The following is a 23,563-nucleotide window of genomic DNA, read 5'->3' on the forward strand; positions in this document are numbered from 1 at the left end:
AATGAACAAGTAAAGCTGGGAAAGTCAACTGAAAAGTGCTGCCAGCCTGAGTTTCAGACAGGGCACTCGTGCTGCTCATCCCCAGCAGGAGCTGAGGAGCTGTGGGTGCCCAGGGCCCAGACAAGCTCCTTGCAGCTGTCACAGGCTGCAGGAGGGAGCAGAGGCTCTCCCCACGTGGGCTCAGCTCCAGGCTCTCCTGGACAGTCCCAGAGCAGCCCAGGGCTTGGGGAGCAAGGTCAGGCTGAGCTCCTGGGGAGCAGCAGGCTGGGCCCTAATGAGGAGCATGTTTGTACCTGCTGGGACTTCTGTCTTCTCCAGAGCTCTGGCAGCCTCTTGGAAAAGTCTGGTATGGATGGACAGTGTAACATTTCCAAAATGACACCATTCTCTGAAGGGCCCTCTCCTATTTCCACTGTGGGTGAGGTGATAGGTTCTAATGATAGAACCTCAGGAAATCAGAGGGGTTTAAAACCACTCACCAGCATGTTCTGACATCCCACTGAACCCAGCAGTGCCTGAGGAGCAGTGGAGAGAGGACTGAATCCCTGCTCAGAACTGATGCCCTCTGCCTGCAGCACCCACAGTGCCGTGACATAGCAGCACCCACAGTGCCATGACATTGCTGCTGGCACTGCTGCCCAAGCTGGGAGCAAGCCCTGGGTCAGCAGAGCTATCAATAGGCAGAAGCCAGCTCTCCTCAGCTTTCCTGAGGCTCCCAGGACCTGTGGGAGGGAAATAAACACTCTGGGCTATGTAACTTACATCCTGCAAGGCTGCTCCTGGAAGCATAAAGGGCATTTCCTGGTGCTTCTGATTTACTCTCTGTAGTACCTTACTAGGTTTGAGAACACCCTCATCAGGGCAACTGTACAGCACAGGTAAACTTTTACAGTCTGATGGTAGTCTATTGAAATAATATTATTTCAATGACTGAAATAAATTTGTACTTTTATTAGCCCAGCAGAATCAGCATAACTGAGCTGGGAAGAAGCTGGAGTTTATTTGTTCCACATAATTTGTGTGATTGCAGATCACCCATCATGGCAGAATCCTTACCATTGATGGTAGGAGCCAGGGAGGGCTCAGCTTTATTCCAGTGCCAGGTCAAATGTGGGGTAAGAAGAAACATTTCTACATTTATAAAATGAGCAGCTTTGCTCTGGAAGTCACTGAAAATGTCACAATGCCATTTTTGCAGTTGTTTTTCAGAGCAGAACAATGCCTTAATACCCTTTGCTATTTTGTATTAGTCTGCATTCAGAACAGAGGATTTAACTACAACTTCTAAAGGGATATTGGATGAAACACATTTAATGTGTGTCACAACATAAGGTACAAAGCATTAGGATGCAAAGACAATAAGGGTATCTAATGTGTCCTAGCTGGGAAAGACAAGAAAGCTCTTCACAGGGCCAGGATTACTGCATGCATCAGTGAAAAGCAGTTGAATATTTAATGTGCATGGGAAATATAAGCAGAAAAGGGAGCCCAGATGACACATGACAGCATAACACTCTGCAGTACAGAATCAGCTCCAGCACAGTGCTCACATAACAGTTTAGTATTCAGACTAACACATTTTGTCTGTACAGCATCCTTTCTGTTGCAATGGCATTGTCTTCCCTATTCTCACCTTCTGATGTTTTCCCTGTGGACCCTCATCCACATCACATGGGTATTTACTTCAGTCATTGCTCACTTTATAACACATTCATGCAGTCTGTGCCTGCATTGTTCAGATACTAAATTTTATGTCATTTTTTTTTTCTTATATACTTCATGAGACCTAATGTTCTCTTCTATTTTTCACTTCTTGATATGAAACTACATTCCTAATAACAACGGAAAAAAATTACACACTTTACTAGGCTTATGGAATATTACTCCACTGAAAAGCAATAAAAATAATTCCTGTTCTGAGAATCTGAAAAAAAATTTTGGTTTCAAATGATCAAGAACATTTATCTATTTTGATACAGAGAACTTTTTAAATAAGAGGCAGAGCTTGTTAGACAAATATCTGAATATTCTACCAATCTAAACGTGCAGCAAACACAACAGTCCTTGAATTTATTCAAATCATATTTGGTAGAAGAAATTATTTGGTTTTCCAAAAAAATAAGTGCACTGAATTAAAAAATGTGGTATTGCTGTAATTCAAAGGACAAGAAAATCAGCAGCTTTACAAATCTTTGTAATTATTTAGAATGAACAGATTTGGCACCAGTGGAGACAGCTTTGATTGTTGGTGGTCCCTGTGAAATGGTAGGGTAGGGATCCTGGGGATTCTCAAACACATTAATACTTTGGGGTCTAATTTATCCATTACAGAGATAAATGGAAATACTTCTCTTTCTGTCTGGGGAAGCACTGGTAACATCACAAGCTGTCCTCTTCTTCTCTCCAAAGGGACAGGACCCTCTGTTCCCTCTTCTCCAAGCAGTCACCATTTGTGGGGGAATAAAGGTGCAGTTGTTTCCCAGATCAGCCTGTAACAAGACCCTTTCTCCCCTTTGGCTTTGTATCAGTTATGCACGAACAGGAACATGCAGTGAGCACAGCCTGCCTGACACCTGGGAGCTGATAATCTTGGAACACCACCGACAAAAAAAACACAACAAAAAACCACAACCAACCAAAAAACCCCCAACAACATAAAACAAATGTGCACACACACAAAAAACTGCACACCCAAAAATACCCCAAGCCAAAATAGACTCCAAAGAAAAGCCCAAACCTGCTCCCAATTAAAATCAATGACAAACTAGAGACAGCTCTGGGAGGGCCTGGCAACACCACCTCTTCTGCAAGGCTAATTTCACTTGGTATTCACCAATGCTAATGCACATGTCTGGTTTTATCTAGGCTCACTCTGAGCCCACAGTGAAATGGCAGCACAGGCACAGATTTTTCACAGGGATTTCACTGTTGCCTTTTTCATCCCAAATGCTACCATTTTGTGAACTAACCAGAATATTGCACATGGGAATCAGGCAGGACACTGCTGTGTCTCATGGAAAATTGCACTTGGTCCTTTCTTATTTTGTTTCCTTTAATCAAACACAATCCTCATTCAGTCTGAAAGAAAATGCTTTGGTTTCTGTACATATGAGAATGTAACCCATCCTTCAAGATAGACCTAATGCCAGTAGTAGAGTCTTTGTCACTTTCTGCAGGTTTGGAAGTCACTATCCCACCCAAATTTTCACCTGTCCTTTCAGTAGGTGTAAAAGTCAAACAGCACTGAACACCAGGGCTGCATCTGAACACAGGAAAATTATTCATTATTTCAAGTGAATGCTTGGGGCACCTCTGTAAGGTGCCCACGTGTTATTATCTTGTTCTTCACTAGGAAGTGGACAGAGAGAGAGAGAGACAGACACAGAGAGAGCACAGTCTTCCCCAGGATGCTTTAAACACTTTAAATCTACTAAAGCATTATTGGTAGAACCTGCTGCTAAGCAATAATCTCCAAAGCAGTGAGGTTCTCTAGATGGAGTAGGCAGGAAAGGTAAATTTCCCTTCAGTATCAGCTACCCACTCTGCCTTGGAGGAGCACTTAGGCTGCTCAGACTGTAACTGGCCTGGACTCAGAGACCTGAAACAACTTAATTCACTTCCAGAAAATTTGGAGTCAAAGATTCTTAGCTTCTGATCATTTCTTTCCATCCTCTCCAAAAACTACTGACGAAGGAGGAAGCAGAAGTATTCTTCCAGGAGAAAACACTAATGTATGAAACTTGTGCCAAAACAGAGATAACTTGCCTGATTTTTTGATTACTTTGCTAATGCATATGAGCTTGGGAATATTTTGAGGAAGGATGCAAGTATCAATCAGAAGAGAGTTACTCAGAGCCATACAAAAAAGCATTTTGGAAATCACTGATCACACTTTCACTTGAACTAAATGGCCTATTTTGTGGTATGAAAAATACAGATTTCCAGCAAGCAAAGTGTCAGGTCTGTGAGACTTCAGAGTGGAACTTTGACAGAGGATGAACAATCTTGAACACTGCAACGTGACCAGAGCCAAGTACTTTAACAAAAAGGGTCATCACTGGCTTGAGGCTGTTAGCACTAGTCAGGCTGGTGGAACCACATCCTTCCAATACCTGAAAATAGATAAAACCAGAGCAGGCTTGAATCTGCAATAGTGCCATGGGGCAGGGAGGTGAGCCTCAGAAAGAGAGGAGTGAGGACTGCACTCCAGGGTGTTTGCCTCAGAGGAATCCTGCCTGGCCATCCTGGCAAAGAGCATCTGTCCTGGTGTGGAAGTGTGAGTTTAGTCCAAGTGCAGACTGTAAACTTGTAGTAGGCACATATGAGGGATTTATTACCAGTGTAAATGCAGTATTGCAGTTTGAACAACAGAGAATACCAAACTTCTCTCTAAAAAAATGTCACACATCAAAAATGTCTGATGGCAACAGCTCCATGAAAAATCGCCTGCCAGTCCCAGGTTCTTTGCTCAGGGCTTCCTGCATTCCTGCCCCAGCAACTGCTCAGACACCAGCAAGGCAGAGCCTGGAGGGCACCTCCTGGGCCAGACCTCAGCAGTGCCACTAGCAGGGGCAGTGACAGGAGGAGCTTGGGCAGAGGGAAGGGATTAAATTCAACCACTGTTTCCACCATGGGCTGCCTGACTGGTCGTGGGCTAATTGTGTTTCTATTTCATGCCTCAGTTTCCCTCTCTGACCAAAGGCTGCTTTGAAGGCAGGCATTCTCCAAACTGAAAACTGCTGAATGAGAAACAAGGCACCAGGGTGGTGCATAGGAGGAGGAGCCACTCAGGCTGCCTGTTCCACAGCAGCCACTCACATCTGAGACAGGAGGAATCAGAGGGGCTCAGCCAGAAATGCCTTACACCTGCGTGCAGAGGTGACCTGACCCCATGCACTGCAGAAATGCTACTTTCAGCCTGTACTGAGGAGATCTGAGTTAATCATCTGAGTTCAACAGACCTGGCCAGGAACAGGGTGAGGTGGCCTCACAGTCAGCACACCTTGCCATGGGGGACCAGAGGTAAACTCAGTGAGCTGAGTCAGCAGATTTCCTTCCTATTCCCAAGAAGTATGATCTTCAAGAAAATCTGAAAATGTAGAAATTCTTCTTAAAAGAAAGACATTGATAGGGTTACCATTCCTTCCCAGCATATCAGGATAAAACTATCTCATCTGTACTCTTATCTCAGTACAATGTATTTTCTGTTAGTTATCTTTAGGTGGCAGTAAGGTAAAAGCGTGGAGTAGAAAGTTAAAAGAAATTTCTACTGCATTTTCAGAGACCTTTCTCTCATGTGCTCTGCTGGCTATAACACAGAAAGACACTTTCTAAAACATTTGCATCTTCAGCAGATCTCCAAAAAGCAATTATCAGAGTTGGCTTCATCCAGTTCACATTCAGATGCAAACCTGTTGAATGCCACAATACCAATACAATGATATCAATACATTGATACAATGATAGGTCCCATATTAGGTATGCAGTCCTTGATCCAAGAATCCCTGAGGACAGTGGTGAGATTCAGAGGTAGACACACAGTCACACAATTCTGTCAACAAGACAACACTTAAAAAAAAAGATCAAAATTAACTCTGCTAACAAATGAAAGGTCTAAATCAAGTCTGAATAATTATTAACATAGCAGTTTTTAGATTTTTTTCGTTTACACTTTACCTACATGCACCTCTTCCAAAGTCTCTCCTGAAGCTAAACCATAAATTATTTTTGTTGTCTCAAATCAGCTTTCTACTAGAAAAAAAAAAAAAAAACAGCCAGTGGGATAAAAACACACTGAAAGTCTTTATCAAGGAATATAATTAGCAAAGTAACGTGACAGTGTCACGTAGCATGCTAAGGCAATATTCTGTAGCCAGTGAAGGTCTATCTTATACTATTAATATTTACAGTTGGAAGCAGGAGATGGCTGCAATCAAAGTGCTGCTCCCAGCAAAGGCTCGCTGCTGACTCGATACCTTGCTGTCTGACAGTGTGAAACAGTCACAGGCTCCTTACTGCAGCACCACTTGACAGCATCCTATTAATGCTAGGTAGCAACACATGGCTGGTTTGCAGGAGCTCAGCACCAGGAATGGACAAGAATTTCATGGAACAGTTTTGAGATCGTTGCCTTCACTTATTAGCTGAGAAGCAGGGGTGGAAAGGGTCTGGCAGTTACAAAATTGGGCAGGAATTGTAACAGCCTGTGCTGTGCCATACACAGCTGACCCACCTGTTTATTGTGCAGCATTGGACAGAGCAGTTTCTCACTCCCACAGAAAACAGGGAGATGCAGGGCTCTCAATTTCAGCACCGAGTTTCAGCAAGAGAACCAGGACCTGGGGGAAGAGAACCAGAGCCTGCTAGCCATGGTCACAGGCAGGGAGCCCAGCCCTCTCAGCTCAGGAGATGGATGCTCCCTTTGTGAGGCTGGGCTTTGATGGGTCCTTGGGGCTGTTCTCTTCTCTGAACACCTACCACTAACATCACTGATTAACAAACAGATCTTTAACCTCAACTGCTGTGTGCTGAAAAGCGGAGTTTTGAGCAACTCCACATTGTGCACAAGTCAGGTTGTGCAAATCCATTCCAGTTAATTGAGACTGATAATTCCTAATACAGGCAAATCCTGTCTGGTGAAAACAATGTGCAAGGAAACACATTAGTGAGGAGAAACAACAAGCAGGTATTCACTCAGACAGAACTTCCACATTGCAAATACCTCAGCAAAATCTCTCTTACTTTTTTTTTTTCGCCCTGTACAGAAGAGATTGGAATCTAGAATGACAGATAAAACACACATAGAAAAAAATCAGAAAAGCAAAGGTTTGCAGTAGGACTGGTTTAGGTGCTTCCTTGACTTATTTGTTGATGGCCTACGTTACCCTTCCCTGCCCCATTCTCTTCTCCAAATGCTGTCATTACCATCAGCCCCATCTTGGGTGTCACAACATCACCATGCACATGCTGCTCTGACCAACACCTGTGCAATCAGTGAAGAAAACAGTTTTGAAATCCATTCTTCTTTCTCATAATTTTAACTATTTCATTCTGTCTACTGAACCTCTTTCCATCTCTTTTCCTTGGAAACTGTCCTGCCCTCATCTTCAGCACTGTGGCATCTTTTCTTAGTCTTTTCCTGTTTGGGGGTTTAACCTCCTGATCCCTGCACACCAATTCACTCTCCCATGACAGCAGGCTTCCTCAAAAGGGCCTGTGTATTTTTCCAAATCCCTCTTCATGTGCCACTTCTACTGTGGCAGCTCCAGGGACGCAGTAAACTCAACCTGGCCACGTGCAGGGAAATCAGAAAGCCAGCCTTTTCAGTGATAGTCTTGAGTTCAAATATCTCCCATTTCTTCGTGCAAGATGCTTGCCTGATCAGGCTTTTATCCACCACCAGGATGTACTCACACAGAATCTGCTGTCTCAAAGCTGCAAAGCAGTTATGCCCTGTGAAGAAACACCACCTGATACACTGTGCTGGCAGTCACGCACAAAAATAATTCTGTATGATGCCCCAAAGCATTTCCCAAACTGGAAAAGGATGTTGCACCCCAGAGACTGACACCTTTACTAAAACATTTGTCTAGTCTGTGATATAGCAGCTATGGGACAAACTCCCCCTCAGCATGGTTTGCCTGGATTTGCACCAGCTATAGATTTTTCCCTCTTATCCTTTCAGATTGCAGCAGATGGTGAAGTTCCTACACCAGAGGCTGTCGATAGAATTTTAAAAGGCATCTCATAACAACACATTGGAGCTGCACATTTAATCTGTGCTGCACCACTCAGATGATCTTAAAAAGAGCTGGAACACTGACAAAATTAGCACTGGCAGTTGCTGCAGGAGCACTATCAAGGAGCCGTCTCAAAGCCCCCAGCTCAATGAGAGCTGCCCTCCCAAACTGGCACCCAAATCACTGCTCCCTGTGCAACCAACACTCTGCTGCCTAAAAGGCATTCAGCAGTCTGGGAGATACTGATCCAGCAAAACAGCTGATGCAGATTTTAAGGGGCTGCTTGTGTACTTCTGGCTCTTTTGGGCGCATGGCTGAGCTCATGCACGGTGTGGTGGCCAAAGCCAGGACTATTGTTGCTTCTTCCTGAGACAGACCATACCAGACATACTGAACTCCTCTGTTTCTATGTCTGGACTGCTTGCATTAAACAGTTAATATAAATCAGATATCAATACTACAAGTAGTTAAAGGAATTATAGTTACTGTAGGTAGCCTGTTCTTTAAAGGTTAATTCCTCAAAGTGAGCCTTCCAAGCTGGGAAAGCTTTGTGGCCAAAAGGCTGATACTGCCAATAGAAGGCCACCTAAGCCATGTGTTGCTGCATGTATCAGCACTGAGGAGGGGGCAAACTGCTCTGATTTAAACACAGCCCTGGTTTAGGTGATCTGGGAATGGTCCTGCAGCCCAGTGTGGGGAGGAGGAGGTCTGGGTGAGCTGGTCTGACTGGGAGATCAGGACTAATATGAACAACACCCTTGTTCCACTGAAGTCTGCTTTACAATTCAGTTGCAACGCTTCAGAGAGCTCCGTCTCCAGTCTCCAATTTCTTGCTCCACTATAATTAGAACAAACCTCCTCATTAACTTCTGTAGTGTCACAACAGTGCAACTTCACGTGCCAGGAGGGAGGCTGTCAGAATTTCTTAATGAGGTGCTTTCTCTGCAAGCCCAGCTAAATCCTAGACTTCAATCATCTCCATCTTCTTCATTTTCTCACAGACTGCCACAGACATAATTCTTCCTCCATAGTAAAGATTGCATTTTTCTGATCTATAGCTGGTCAAGCCAGATGATCAATTTATCATTATAGCAACTAACATGAATTCTCTCTATGCTTTTTCCTTGATTTCAAGAACTGTCAGAAAACTGAAAGTTGACATTTTTCAGGAAGGAATCAATTAAAACTGTCAGGTGTCAGCTAAGACAAACTATTCAAACTACCTTATATAAAAACATATACTATAAAGAGGTTGTAGTGAACATAATTTCTTCAGAGATGTTTCAAGAAAATATTCAGACAATAACACCCACAAGAAAACAAAAAAGAAATCTAAAAGTTTACTTTAAATCTTTCTCCTTCAACATTAACTGCCTAAGTATTGTGGATATTCTGCACACATCAGAATTAGTCACCTAAGTTTTTTCTTCAGCAATGTCCACAGGGGCAGGTACAGGAGTCAGAGTCTCATTCAGGCCCTCCAGGCAGTGGGATTGTATTTCCCTGCACCTATCAGGAAAAAAAATCGGGGGCTGATGGCAGAAACAGCAACAGCAATGCTGGAAATTCAAGATGATCTACAGCTCTTGAGATATTGAGGTTCAGAGATATTTTCAGAGGGCTACAGAAGGAGGTGAGGGACAACAGGATAGCATCTTCCCAGTGAACACTGGGCCAGCAGGAGAGGTTCCTAAGATGCAGAGGAAAAAGCAATGATGGGGTGTTTCCCTGCATACAGAAGGCTCCAGAGCCAGTTTGTGGCACCTGCAGACCACCCTGAACTGGAGCTCTGGGCTGGCTGCCTGCAAGGGGAAGCAGCCACACCTCAGGCACTGAAATCTTCAGGTGTTCAAAGCTCCACAGCTGAATCTGGTCCTACAGACTGTCCTTTTCTTACTCATAAAGAATGCTCAACTAGAGAAAAGCCCTGCAATAGTCTTCCTAGGTCTGTTTTAGACTCTTGCTTTCTGCTTCTCAATCTGAGAGAATTCAAACACTTCTCTTACCATGTAATCCTGAAACTTGTTAGGCACCAGGTTCACAGTACAGCAAATACTGCACCTTTCAGGAATCCCTTCAGGGGACAAGAGGAATGTCTGTACAATGCAACTGCCACTTTTGAAGCCCACAAGATGAACTGAAGAGTTCTGAGGTGTGCAGAAGGAAAAGGAGTGTGGTCTCACTGATGATAAACAGTGGAAAATCAGCTAAAGCGCACAAAGTGCTGCTTCCTTTGTTGTCACAGGTACCAAAGCAGCAAGTAATAAACTATTCAAGGATGTCAAAAATAACTGTTTATAGCTACATTCAAAGATCAGTGCCCACATGGACAACAGCATGAAGCAGGAAACCAGGATAAACCTTTAAAGGATACAGCAGTTAAAGAAAATAGGTGATGTTTATAACATCTTAAAAATAGTTTGCCTTTTTCAGTAGCCTGTGCAGTGTTTGGCTTCACATGAATCTGTGCTCCTTAAATGAGTCCCAAACAGATGATGATGATCATTATTACTACTACTGCTTGAACTCAACAGCCCAACAGCTCTTGGAGCATGGTGACTGGTGTTTAGCACAAACAGAGCAGCTAAATTTTGCAGGTGATGTGAGGAAGAGCAATAGGCCACAGTTTGCCAAGGTGAGAAAAGAAAATCACAGAAAAAGGGACTTCTTGTGCCTTCATTTAAGGTACTTTTATTAGAACAAAGTCAATCTATAGATTTATGGCCACTTCATTGCTGTTGAAAATAAACTGTAGCCTCACAGGCTGGGGTTATCAATGCACCTCATGATAACAGATTGGTGTGTGCTTGACTGGATTTCTCCTTGAACTACACAAATTCTTATTTGAATTCAGCCTGTAAGAGAAAAAAGTTCCAATAGGATGGCTGTAAATCCTCTGTGAAATGAACTCAGCATATCTGTGGGCCTTTTAATCAAGTAAATGGCTTTTCTCTGGCTGCTCACTAATATCCCTGTATGCCCCCAACCCTTTTAAAGCACCTCTGCCATGGATTAGGACCACTCAGGCCAGTTGCTACCACAGCAAATGGCTGTGATTTGGGGGCAGTAAATCTGGGCAGCAGGGATCAGATGTTCTTACCAGGAATGAGCTGATAACCTTGTGAGTGGTGTCAGGACTCAGGATCTGAGACTTGCCCAGCAAAAGCTCCAATGCACATGAGCAGCTGCAGAAATCCCCAAAAGCCCCACACGTGGCAGGGAAGGGAAGTCTCTGGGGTTTGTCAGTCCCTGTGTTTTAGAGCCTGCCTTGATGTCTCTGTCTGGGGATGCATCCAGAACCAGGCACGTTCTGAGGGATCCTGAAATGAAGGTGGGTTAATCCTTCATGCCCAGGCACAGAGGCAGGCAGGTGCTGCCTCCAGAGCAGGTCACGCACCCCACAGACACCTCCAGGGAGCACCCACCCATGCAGCAGCACCCCAAGGAAGCTCTCACTGCCCCTTTCACAGCTGCTGCCTTCTCTGTCGGCGCCACAGCTGCATCCTCCTGCTCTCTCCTGCTCTGCCTCAGCCCCGAGTGGACACAAGGCAGGATTAGCTCAGCTCAGCTGTGCTGATGTGACACTCACAGGAGGAGCAGCCCTGTGCCCTTGGCTGGGCTCCCTCGTGCTGTTCCACCTGCCTTTGACACTTGGCACACGTGGAAATGTTCACTACAGCAAAACCCTGGTGTTCCTTCTTATAAAATAACCATTTGGGAGATGGTTTCCTTAAAGGTAAGCAAACATGCACTGGGTTGAAAAATGCCTCTAAACTGTGACTTCTGAACTCGGCCCTTCTTATTCAAAAAGTGGATCAAGGAACCAGAGCAGAACAATAAATCTATTTCCATAACCAAATGAAAAGCAAAATCCAGAGCTATAATGAAATGTCACTCTAATAAATAATTTATTTTATGCAATCTAAATATTAAAAAAAATAAATTTAATAATTAAAATAACCCTAGGGAAAAAAATCAATTTTTATGTGAAACTACTAGTGAAAATCCAAAAGACTTGATTTTAGAAAAAGATTAAGATTTTTTACCTGCATATTCTCCTGGCTTTGCAGATGAAGCCATCCACTAGATGAAAACTAAATTCCACCATGTTTTTTCTTTCCTTTTTTTAAAAATTTTGCCAAAATAAACTAGTCAGCTGACATCCAAAGATATATAAATAGAACATCCTAAAAAAACCAAAAACAACTTAGTGAGAAGCAGATAGGCTTTCCAATGGTAGCAAACCTCATTTTGTTGGTATCATCAACATCAAGATCCATTTCCACCAAGGATGCAGCTTTTACTGGCAGCTCCACTATATTAGGGGCTCTTAAAACCGTTCTGTCACCAAATACCTTCTGAACAGGCTCATAAGATAATTCAGGTTGGAAGAGCCCTCAGAAGGTCTTTCAGTCCAGCCTCAAACTGTAATGAGAATCTCTGAGGTATTGCCCAGCCAATTAATTAACCCTCCTTCATTTACCTTGCATATATTTCGTTATTCAGTGCTGAAGTTACATTCAGAAATAGCTGTGATCACAAAAAATGTGTTATTTATTAGCAAGGATTCTTTCTGACAGAGATTCACAATGTATGGGTGGGGCTGTTGCATAGGCTTCCCTAATAACAAAGGCTACAGCAAAAAAATTCAGGAACTAGTTTCTCTTCACAAGCTCCCAGGTGTCCTGTGGTGCGGGTTTTTTTGTGCCAAGAGAAAATTAAGTTTTTCTTGCTCTGTCCATTCCTTTCCAGAGCTTTCCTTTTCTGCCTTTGAAGCTCTGGGCAAAAGAGCACATCTTGCTGGGTACTCTGTAACAGCCTTGTGACAAACACACCAAAATCTGTCCATTGCCATCTCAGCACTCAGCTCAGCAGCCAGGGCTTCAGCAGCTAACGTGGGGAACGGAATGGTGATATGAAGCTGAATTGTGATATATCAGAGTGTGTCCTAGTCCCTTAGGATGCCCCAGACCCACAGCCAGGGGATTTGGGACATGGATGGAGCACTGAAGTGAGCAGCTACACACAAGAGCAGCCCCAGGGCACTGTGAGACATCCCAGATGTTCACAGCTCAGACCCATCCATGGTGAAGCACCAGCAAGGACTGGCCAGAAAAGCCTGAAGCACTGATATGGGACCTTTCCTTTCAAACTGCATTTTTAGTGACCACTCCCTTCTATTATGCAAAGTACAAGTATGGTCAGTGATAGAAAACCTCGTTTCCACTCTTTCAGCAGCACTAATGTTACTAAAAATGCTGCTCAACCCTTTTATTTTTGGAATCACTAGTTACAATTATTTCAGTCTATCATCATCACCGAACACGCAGTGAACAGACTCTGAGATGACAGGGGACAGAGCTTTTCAGATATTTTTTTCCAGATCAGCCAGCTGATTTTCCAAATTAATTTAACAATTCAGGCATTAATTACTAAAGAAGCAGTTGATTTTGATGGGACCAGACTGCACAGCCTTCTGGCAGCTCTTGTTACCAGTTCAGTGCAACTGCTAAGGGGGTATCTCCTATGGGAAACTTCAGCAGGGAGCTGTGGGGTGATAAACCAGGGCACAGCACTGGAACATCACGGGGGTTTGATCAATAGAATCCACCTTAAAAGATGAAGGCCTTTTTTTCACATTTAGAAATTAGAAGCAATATAGACATAGAAATAAAGTTAGCTTATGCATTTTACCATGGTAAACCCTCGGCTCTCCAGATACTGATCAGTGGGGTCACTTCTTTTACATATTGGCTCAGGATGGGTAAGGTTCTCTAATAAGTAACTATTGCAAAATTCTAAAAATGCCTGTTGTGATGATTTTAATTTGAGAATGGCATTTAGATGTGTGACTCCATTGTAGCAAGTCACAAGCTTTTTCTTTGCCCCAATTCTTTGCAAAAAGTTCTTCTTTAAGAAATCAAATTAATTTTAAGGTTGTCATAAATGAAAAGATACAGAGAGACAGGCTTGTAACAGGAATGGAAAGAGTATGGACTGGAAAAGTGGAGACTGAATTCAGAAATTTCACATATCAGAGGTGAGGCCATACCATCCATTTGCCTGTGGTAGTGAATTTCTCTTGCAAATGCCCTGTTCAACCCCAGAATCAAAGTTAACCTGGACTATCTTAGTCCTTATTTTCCCAGAACAGGCAATGAAAATAAAAGAGAGCTTCTGAGAACAAAAATTCCATTAAAAATTTGCTGCCTCTCCGAGACAAGAGGAACAAGGGTCATATAGTCCAACAGAGTACAGAGCCAAACTAGGATCTCAAATATGTCTGCAACACCATCCAAAGATGAAATAACCTTCCCAATTCAATACAATTTAATAGACCAACATGCTTCATGCCACCTTGTTTTAGAGTAGCAATCATTTGGTCTGACACCTGCATTATATTATTCCTATTGGGAAAAATGTATTTAAAATCCCAGGGACCATATATTTAACCATCAAGGACAGAGGAAAATATCCTAGTCGATCATTTATCCCCTGGAGAGAACCCCTGAGCCAAACTTGCTTTTACTATTATAGCAGGACCTTTTCCATCAGTGTGGAATTGGAGAGGGGAAGAAAAGAGGCAGGATTGGTTTAATGTTTTCCCTCTGGCATTGGTGCTCTCTGGCAAAGGCACAAGTCAGGGGATGCACACACAGAGCACTGCATCCATTGCACTTCATCCATTGCTGAGTGCAAAATCATCCTCATGCTCTGCACTGGGATTGCCCTTCCTTAGAAATGACAAGTGAGCAGGTCACTAAAACATCCTGAACATGGAGCAGCTAACTGGGAAACAAGCTCTGACCTGCTGTTTTCTGTTTCTAAATAGTTGGGGATTTGAAAGTTCAGCCTCAAGCGCGCATCCATCTCGGGCAGTTCAGCTGTCACTTGTAATACAAATCAGAAGATGATGGATGGCACAATCCGCCCAGAAGTTCAATTCCTGCTAGGGTCATTCTGTCCATAGTGACCACTTTTCCACACTAACCACATCACTTCATTGCTCTCCTCACCATGAGCATTTCTTACACATGAAAGTGCATACAGAGATGTGTACAAAACGTTCATCTACCAACTATAAAATTTCCCTGGTCTGAAACTTTCCAGCTGACAGATTGGTTTATGTGCACTCTGCCTTCTGACATTATTACATTTCCCACTGCCACATGAAAACAGAAAAAAAAAAAACACCAAAAAATCAGAGTTCATCCTGTATTGTACTGCTCATGTTTTTGTAGAGGAACCTATGAAGTCTGTATGTGGAAGAGCTGCATGAATATTTTAAAACTTACTTGTGAAAACATACTGATTATGCACTATTGTGCAGCCTCTAAATGCTTATTTCATGCAAAAATGCTGGTAGAAAAGTTTACTGGTAGGAGTGTCTGTAGAAATACTACATTTCACAATATTTAATGTAAGTGAAATTTCTATATATGTAAGTTATATATATATGTAAAAATATTCATATAAATTTCACTCCTCCAGCAAGAAATGTAACTCAATATATGTTCAAATAAGCTCATAGGAATAATAGGAATAGTGAATTTTTAGGAAATATGGAGGAAATGTAGGAATTTAGGAAATACAATAATATGGGAAATTTCTAGGAATAATGAATATTTATTGAAGTGGTTAAATAATTGCTGAATTACTACTGCAGCCCACAGACATATTAACTTGCAGGTTATTTTCAAGGTAAGGAAGCTGTCAAGAGAAATGGGTCCTTACAGGAAATTCATCTGCCTTGAGCACTAAACATGGAGTCACGCTCTAGGAGTCCAAAGGGTGAGATGGAGGGGTTGGTGTAGTTAATGTGTAAATTCCCTACAGTGAATGGTGCCCCAGCAGTAACTCACCCACGTGAAGCCCCATCCATAGAATGGTTTCTCTTCTCCCTCTGGGGCAGCCGTATGTGTCTCAGTGTCCCTAGTGGCAGTGACCTGGCAGTGGTTTCCATCCTTGCAGCTGGCAGGGGACGTGCTGTCGAGCGTGTTCGCGGCCGTGGGCTCGGTGACGCTGGCGCTGCTGGTGCTGCTGTCCCTGGCCATGGCGGTGTCGGCCGTGACCACCACCAAACGCGCCACGCAGGGCACCTACAGCCCCAGCCGCCAGGAGAAGGACGGCTCCCGCCTGGAGATGTGGGACATGCTGCAGCCACCACCCATGGAGAGGCTCATCTAGGAGAGGGCAGAGCTGCTGCTCCATCCTCAGACCTGGCTGAAAGGGGACACTGTACATATGTTAGATACGTTCATCTTCCTTCTGATAAACATGACAATGATTTTTTCACTGCTTTCCTTTTAAGTTCAATAGTGAACCAAGGACATTTATCATTGCTTTGGACCATCCAAGGACAATTTTTATTTGCACTGGAAACTCCAGCCTTGATAATCAGTAGGCATTATGGACAGTAATGGCTCCTGGGATAAATGGAACTGCCTGTCCTGAACACCACACAGAAAACAGCTTCTCCTCTGCACTCTCCTTTGGCTGCCTGGCAGTCACTGCTGCAGAAGATGATGCAGACAAATCAACTAAGCCTGTACAATAAAGACATTGTAATTCTCTTATCAAAGGGTTTAGTACTAGAGCTGTGTCTCAGTGTATCTTCTTTCATCTGTTAATCAGGGATTAAAAGGAAGCTGTGTGAAAACTGTCCAAAATAAATGCTTCAAATTTGTTTTTCTTCCTTCTGGTTCTTTCATTTTACTTGCTGCCCCTTCACCTTCTACTAAAACAAAGGTGAAATGAATTTCAGTTTCCACAAAAGCACATATTTCTCTTAGGATAAAAGATTGCATCTTAAAATACCCAGTGGGCACAACCTGACCCGTTAGGAAACATGAAATCTAAATATCCTAAACAAATTTTGTGTGCATCCACACTACTGTCTTTATCCTATTAAAATATTACCCAGTGGTCCCTTTTAGAAAATTATTGCTTCTCACATTGCAAATGTACATTGGCTGCCCAAAAGCATGCTCAGAAATGTTTCCTAAAGCTCATGGAAAATACCAGGGAAGAGGCAGAAGTGGCCTACAGGTAGAACATTGGCTTGAAAATAACTAGGACAAACTTGGTCCTTTTTATTCCTCAATTTTCCTCTTTTAAAACAGGAATAATCCTATTTAACTACCTCATAAACCTCAGCAGAAAAAGGGTTGCTTTGTGGAAAAAGAAACAAATGTATGAAATGTAATGGAGAAGCTTGGAAGAAATCTTGTAATGAAACAGACAAATACATAGATGTAATAAAAATCACATCGACACGTAATGCAATGAAACAAACATTTGATACAAAGACATCTTGTAATGAATTTGCAAATAGACATTTGAAAATGTAAATTAACAGTTGGACTCAATGATCTTAAAGGTATTTTCCAGCCTTAACAAATGTATGATTCTATGTGCCAAAAATGCTCCCAGGTCAAATGGGTTTTTGGAATGTAGAGGCCAAATTTAACTATAACTCATGCAGTCAATTTTCAGTTGTAGTCAAGTAATTAAATCACAAACATTTCTCCCGCACAAACTGAACCCACAATAGGGAGGCAACAGAGTGGAAAGTCCATGCAGGCATTTCTTTCTGCACTTCAACTCACATGTGCCCACAGTGGTGAAACATCCCAGACAAACACATCAACCCCCAGATGATTATTCCAGGAGTTGCATAACAGAGTATGCAACTCAGTATCCTAGAGTTTAACTCATTTTTTCAATTAATGATCAATTCCTAATTGAGTTTGGATGACCCCTTAAGGGATTACTGAAGATCAATGCCACTCACATTGATTTTTGTATGAGATGATTAGCAGTAACTATGATAGTAAGCACATTTAGGACTTTTTGCAGTCCTCATCAATATCTTTCAAAACAAGGCTCTACAGAAAATATGAGTGGATAGTTGGATTCAAGCTGAGTTAGAAGAGCAGAATGTAGTCACAGCAAAAATGCATGACAGATTTTATTCCAGCCAAATTTACAGCTTTACTACTGAAGCTTATTATTTTGAATGCAATCGCTGTTGTACAGCTGCAGTCTACATTCAGAGAGTTCAAAAGACAACTGAGCAAAGAGTGGAAAAAGAAGTTACTAAAATGATGATAAAAGAGAGCAGAAATTCTTTTCTCTGGATCTTTTCAAATCATGGCTTTATGTAATTACAGAAGCAGTAGCCTTTAATTGAAACATGCTTTAGCCCAGCTTTTGCCCCATGAGGCACTGCTGAGGCATAATAAAGCACCCTGTAAAGTTTGTTAGGTGTGATCATTTCTAGAGAGATACATAAACACTGGGGGGGGAGAAAAGGAAGCAACTGATTCAGCAGAGAACAGGAGCACATGGAGATGAGAGACCCCAAGGGAAGCAGAAGTTATTCCTGTGGATTTTTACCCATGGGTTTTGCCTCACTCACAAAAAATCTGTGAGACACCCAGACAAGCCATGCCAAGAAAGTGGCCAAGAGGGCAAAGACATGTGAGGCTGTGATGACAAGAGGGCAAGCAGTGAGTGAGTGAGGAAGAGGAGGCTGGGAAAAGCTTGGGGACAGCAAACCCTGCACACCAGGGCAAATCTGGAAGAATGAATTGGGCCCAGGCAGCAGAAGCAGCACTGGACTAAAAAAGTGGATGCAAAGAAGATGCTTCCACACACCTGCTTTATGCTCTTGGTTTTCTGGTCAATGAGCTCATCTGAGAAAATTGATAGAGATCTCAGGGAACAGCAGAGATAGAGAAAGAAAAAGAGAAATTAGGTCATATCAGAAATAGCAGTAGAATAGTTATAATAAAGATCTAACTTTGAACTCTGCCCTTATTTGAGCAGGAGGTTGAACTAGATGCCATCAGCAGGTCCCTTCCAGGCTTAATTATCACCTCACCTTATCCAAAGAAAAATGGCAAAAGGGAGAAAGCAGCTGAAGATGGAGGCAGTTTGCCAGGAGAACTATCTTGAAGGAAAGCACAAGGAAAGACAGAACAAGAATAAGGAAGTAGCTGAAGAGTAAATCTGCTCTTCTCTGTGGTTTGACTTTCTGGATGAAATTTGGGAGACAGCTGAAAAACAATCTGAAGAGATGTAATAAAATATTCCAGAAAGTGTTGCCACAGAGAGAATCTTTAGGGCTGAGCAAGATACCCAGGAGCGTGTACAGAGGAAGGAAGAGGCAGAGAAGATGAAAGCCTGAAGACTTTTCATACACACTAAAGAGAGTTCAGGAGGAATATGCTCCTAGAGAATTAAAAAGACACCCATAAAAGCACAACAAAGAGAAAAATCTCACAGTGAAATACGAATGTGGTTTGTAGAAAGTAAGTCAAGGAGACAGAAGGCAGGGGAAAAAAACCTTTAAACTAAGATTAGAGTAAGTTGTGATTGCTGTCAGCCTCGGTGGAGAGGAAGTGATAAAAGTAAGATGGTGGAAATTCACAGAAAAATGAGAGAAGAAAAGGAAATGAAAGCAAATGGCACTTGAGGGAGGTGGAGGCAAAAGCTGGATCGTAGCAAGGGTGAAGCTGGACTTTCACAGTAGTGAGGCCAAAGGAACAGTGGGAGGATGATGGTGAGTCAGGAATGAAAAGTACCTATTGAAACAGGTCTGTGTAGGGGAACTCACAGGGAGCATGTTTTACTTCAAAGAGGGATTAAAATGTGAAATATTCAAAACTCTATGATCTTGTAAGCAACAAACAAAAAAAGGCCCAGAAGGCAACAAATGTCATTTCCAAACACACTTCCTGAAAATCTGAATTAATGAAGCCACATCCAAAGGCAGCAGGAAGGTAGATGCTGCAGCTGGAAATGCTCAATGGCAGCCTGGAGAAGCACAAAAAGTCCCCAAGCTGTTGTATCATGAACATGCTATACTGACCACAATATACATGGTTAGGAAGAGTGACCTTTCTGGGCCATGTCTCAACCAGGGAACAACAGCTAAAACAAAAGAGAATACATTTTAAAGAGTGTCTAATAACATCCCTGATTAAATATAACCCACAGGTTAAGACAGAGATAGCAGATGCCAAGGTATTTTCTGCTTCTCTGCCCAGGGGTTTAATAGAATGTATAGAAGCACAGACATTCAGGGAGGAGCAATAACATCCAGGAGTTGTGGAGAGCATGTGTGCTGCTATAAGGGAAAAATACTGAAATTGGCTTCTGGTTCCCAAAAAGGCACTGGTAACCTCTACTACTGTGGTGGGATCTCCACATAAAAGACTTAAAATGTTTCAAAATTCCATTTGTTTAATCTCTTTCACTATTTGACTCAAAAGCTTGAAGCATAATATATTATTCATGACCACTTGCAACCTATCCATTAAAGAAAAAAAAAAGCTCAATATATTCCCTAGCCTTACATATTTAACCTTCTCTTCATGCCTAATAGCCTTCTACAAAGAAAGAGGGGTGCTAGCTAAAACACACAGTCTGCCCTGCACCAAATCCCTCCAAAGACACTCAGAGGCAGGGGAAGAATGAAGGAACTTATCCCCCTTGCATGGTCCATTCCCTTTTCCTTGGAAAAAGGTGGCATCCAATCTGTGAAACAATGAGCATTACCTTGCATTATGTGCCTTCTCTGTCTTATGTAAAATTAACTGTTTCTTTCTCTAGATGTACATAATATGGTCACAGTTTAGATGCTGTATTCTTATTACTGGTTTTCTCTGTGCAGTATCAAAATGACCAATAAATAAGGATTATATCAAAGCCTGTATTATTTTTGCTTTATGGGATTCTTTCATCATGCAATTACAAAGGAAATGATCCCCAGATCAGAATGATATTTGCAGTTTAAGAAGTCAAGCTTGCCATTAGAAGTCAAGTGATCAACAAACATTTTCCATACTTGGGAAGGAGGTGCACAGTGGGAGGTGCCAGGCTCAGCACTGCAATCTGCACCATCCTCTGCTGCAGCCACACCAATCCACTGTCCTGGAACATCAAAAGGATGTTTGTGTCAGGTCCCAGGGTGGCACAAATCAATAGAGCCCCACAGATGCTAATTTATACAGGCTGAGAAGTTGTATATGCTCTGGTTTTGAAATTACTGCTGTCTTCCCAGCACTGTGGATGAGCACAGGCAGAAAAGTGGCAGAGCTGTAAGGATTTGCTTCACTTAATGGAAGTCTCATTTTCTGCTCTCTTCAAAAGCCTTTCTGTTACTTTTCAATAAAGGTCAATGACCTCAGAAGCCAAGAGTCCTGCTGCCTCTAAAGCACCAGCACCCTGACAGGGCACCCTGGGAGCAGTTCAGCTCCTCTGCAGCCTGGCTGCAGAACAGGACACCTCCAGGTAGGACACAATTCTTTCCCTCTGAGCAGTGCCCAGCCCTGCCCTCATGGCCTGGGAACAGCTGACTTCCCAAACAGCAGAAACTGAGGAGGCAGCATGCAAAGAAACCACTCCCAACAGTGAAAAGATGCCTTTGAGGTCATGGACCAGCTCTGCCTCTCACTTCTGGTCCCTTCCATACTCTGCACTCTCTTTCCCAGCTGAGGCCTGCCATTCCCACACCCCTGTCCTCTGATCCTCTTGGAAGGGGCATCTGTGCTCACCCCATCCCTCTAAAGGCCTGCCATGAAGGCAAAGAGGTTGCTAAAAATTCTCTTGGCAACAACAGCTCTTTTGCAAAAATGATACACCCAGGAGAGAGGTGAATGTGAACTTTTGTGAGAATTTTTTTTTCTCAGTATGCTGGCGTGTAACCAACCAAACTCAAGCAGCAGCATCCTGTGCTGCAGCCAGAGCAGCACTGTGCACCCAGGGCAGGGCACTTTGAGCACTGCCAAATAACCACAGAGCACTTTGGTGAATCCAAATCCCTTGAAGTATTACTCTTACCTCCTCCTTAGATACGTGTGTGTCAGCCACTGCTTCCATGTCACAGATTGCCCATGAGAAACTCTGTGCCCCAGGCTATGTTAAGCATCATTAGGTGTTTTTTACAAAAAAAATTTCCCAATCCTTTTGTTTTTCAGACATCTAAATAAAAGTTTGTGTATTCTTCAAAAACACAAAGCAGGAGAATCCAAGTGTGCCAAAGGGATTTCTGGGTAAGAGTATTTTACTGCCTAGATCAATAGCATCTCTTAAGCCTCAGCATGAGGAACAGCTCCAAAACCATGAAACTCACATTTGCCAATATTTTAGTAACTGGATGTTGCTAAGACCTCACTCTCCAAAGATAATAATGATCTGACCTTGTGGGGTTTAAAAAGAAAACACTGCTTTTCTGTGTTCTCTGGAAGAGGAACACAAACAGTACTGCCACCACCATGGATTTGTTTCACTTTCACTTGAGGAAGCACAAAAATTCTTACTCATTTCAAGAAAATTGAATTATCCTTCTATTGACTACAACTGAGTGATCTGAAACTTTCAGAGTACATTTCATGGACTTACACCCATATGTCACACTACTTCCCAGCTGCAGCTACCCATTCTCAAGTAGGGAATCCTCTCACTTCCCACACCTCCAAAATACACCACCTGCTCCTGCAGGACATGAGCAAGCATCTGGCCCATCCAGGTTTTTGGCCAGTGATTAGCTAAGCCACAATTTTTGTCATTGTCTACATCTGGCTAGTGATTATTGTTCCCACAGATGCTAATTAATAATAAACTTCATCTAATTTACAGTATTAAATAAAGAAAATAGTTGACACACTTTTTAAAATGTCCATAATAAATAGAGTCCTACAGCAGAAATCTTGTCTCCAGATAAGAGAGAGCAAAGTCTTTTCCTCAGCCCCAAATGTCTGCTCTATGTTTTATTTAACACAAGCCCCAAGTCTCACTGCAGGACAAACCTTACATGTGTAATGTCACATAACATCAGGAATCACGGATCAGAGGATTTTGGCCAAGTTCCTTTTCCTGTGCTATTCAATCACCTCTCAGCTAAAGAAAACTGACACCTCTGAAAACAATTCAAAAAAAGAGCATCAGATTAAGCATTGTAACTCAATAAAGCTGAGCACTAAATAGCTGACACCACTAGAATTTTGACTATTGCAAGATGTCACAGATGAATGAATGGATGGGGCTTTCATGCCCCACTGAAGCATGCACAGCCCTCAAACTACTGGCATGTGTCAAGATGCTGCAAAACCTAACATTTATAAAAGATACATCTGGTGTGCATTTATTGGGAGCAGAGCGAGGTCTTGTTTAAATTGCACACATGAATTTGATGTGGAGAGCGGGCAGCATCCCAAGCCTCACAGTAAAAACATGTTTTTAACCTAAACTCCTCCATCTATAATGCAAGCCATGAGGTGTGAAGACCTCTTGCACAGTGAAAAGCCAAAGCATAAATTATGAATCAAGGCACAGGTGAAGTACTGAAGGCCAGGCAGAGGTCTCAATTCAGTTGTGGTTCTTCTGAGTTTACATTCTTTCAAATTATATTTATTGGATAAAAAAAATCGGGAGATTTTATATTGCAACCAATTTGAGTGACTTTGCTGTTTTTGACTTGGTTTCACAAACCTTGCTTTTAATTTCTGATTTTATCAAGCCATGATTTTTCCCTCCCCAGAGACATTTGACAAAGCAATTCCTTCCCCAGCAATCCATCTAACATTGTCAAGCACCACAGAGACAGGCACGTCCAAATCATGGCTTTCAATCATCTATTTTGATCAGAGAAAAGCCACACAGGCGTTCATCTGGTTCTATGCTCCTCATGGCACCGTTTGAAGCATGCCATTCTCCTCAGCTCAATATTGTGTGTGACCTTTCAGGTTCCACCTGTAGTTCCAGCAAAAGCTCAATTTCCACTGGCACGCACTGTAATAACCAGCGCTGACAAAAAT

The 23,563-nt window shown here is 42.6% G+C and overlaps 1 protein-coding gene across 1 annotated transcript in view; it reads left to right on the forward strand.

Annotated features, from left to right (window-relative positions):
• The window catches only part of CRB1 (crumbs cell polarity complex component 1), a 96,625-nt gene extending 80,699 nt beyond the window's left edge, over positions 1 to 15,926 (forward strand). Inside the window, exons 14-15 of the mRNA XM_059477695.1 lie at positions 1,036 to 1,115; positions 15,711 to 15,926. Coding sequence (XP_059333678.1) covers positions 1,036 to 1,115; positions 15,711 to 15,926 — 296 coding nt within the window. The remainder of the gene's footprint in view (positions 1 to 1,035; positions 1,116 to 15,710) is intronic.
• The last annotated feature ends 7,637 nt before the right edge of the window (positions 15,927 to 23,563 follow it).

The sequence above is a fragment of the Ammospiza nelsoni genome, chromosome 9 (genome assembly GCF_027579445.1).
Source record: "Ammospiza nelsoni isolate bAmmNel1 chromosome 9, bAmmNel1.pri, whole genome shotgun sequence".
NCBI lineage: Eukaryota > Metazoa > Chordata > Aves > Passeriformes > Passerellidae > Ammospiza > Ammospiza nelsoni.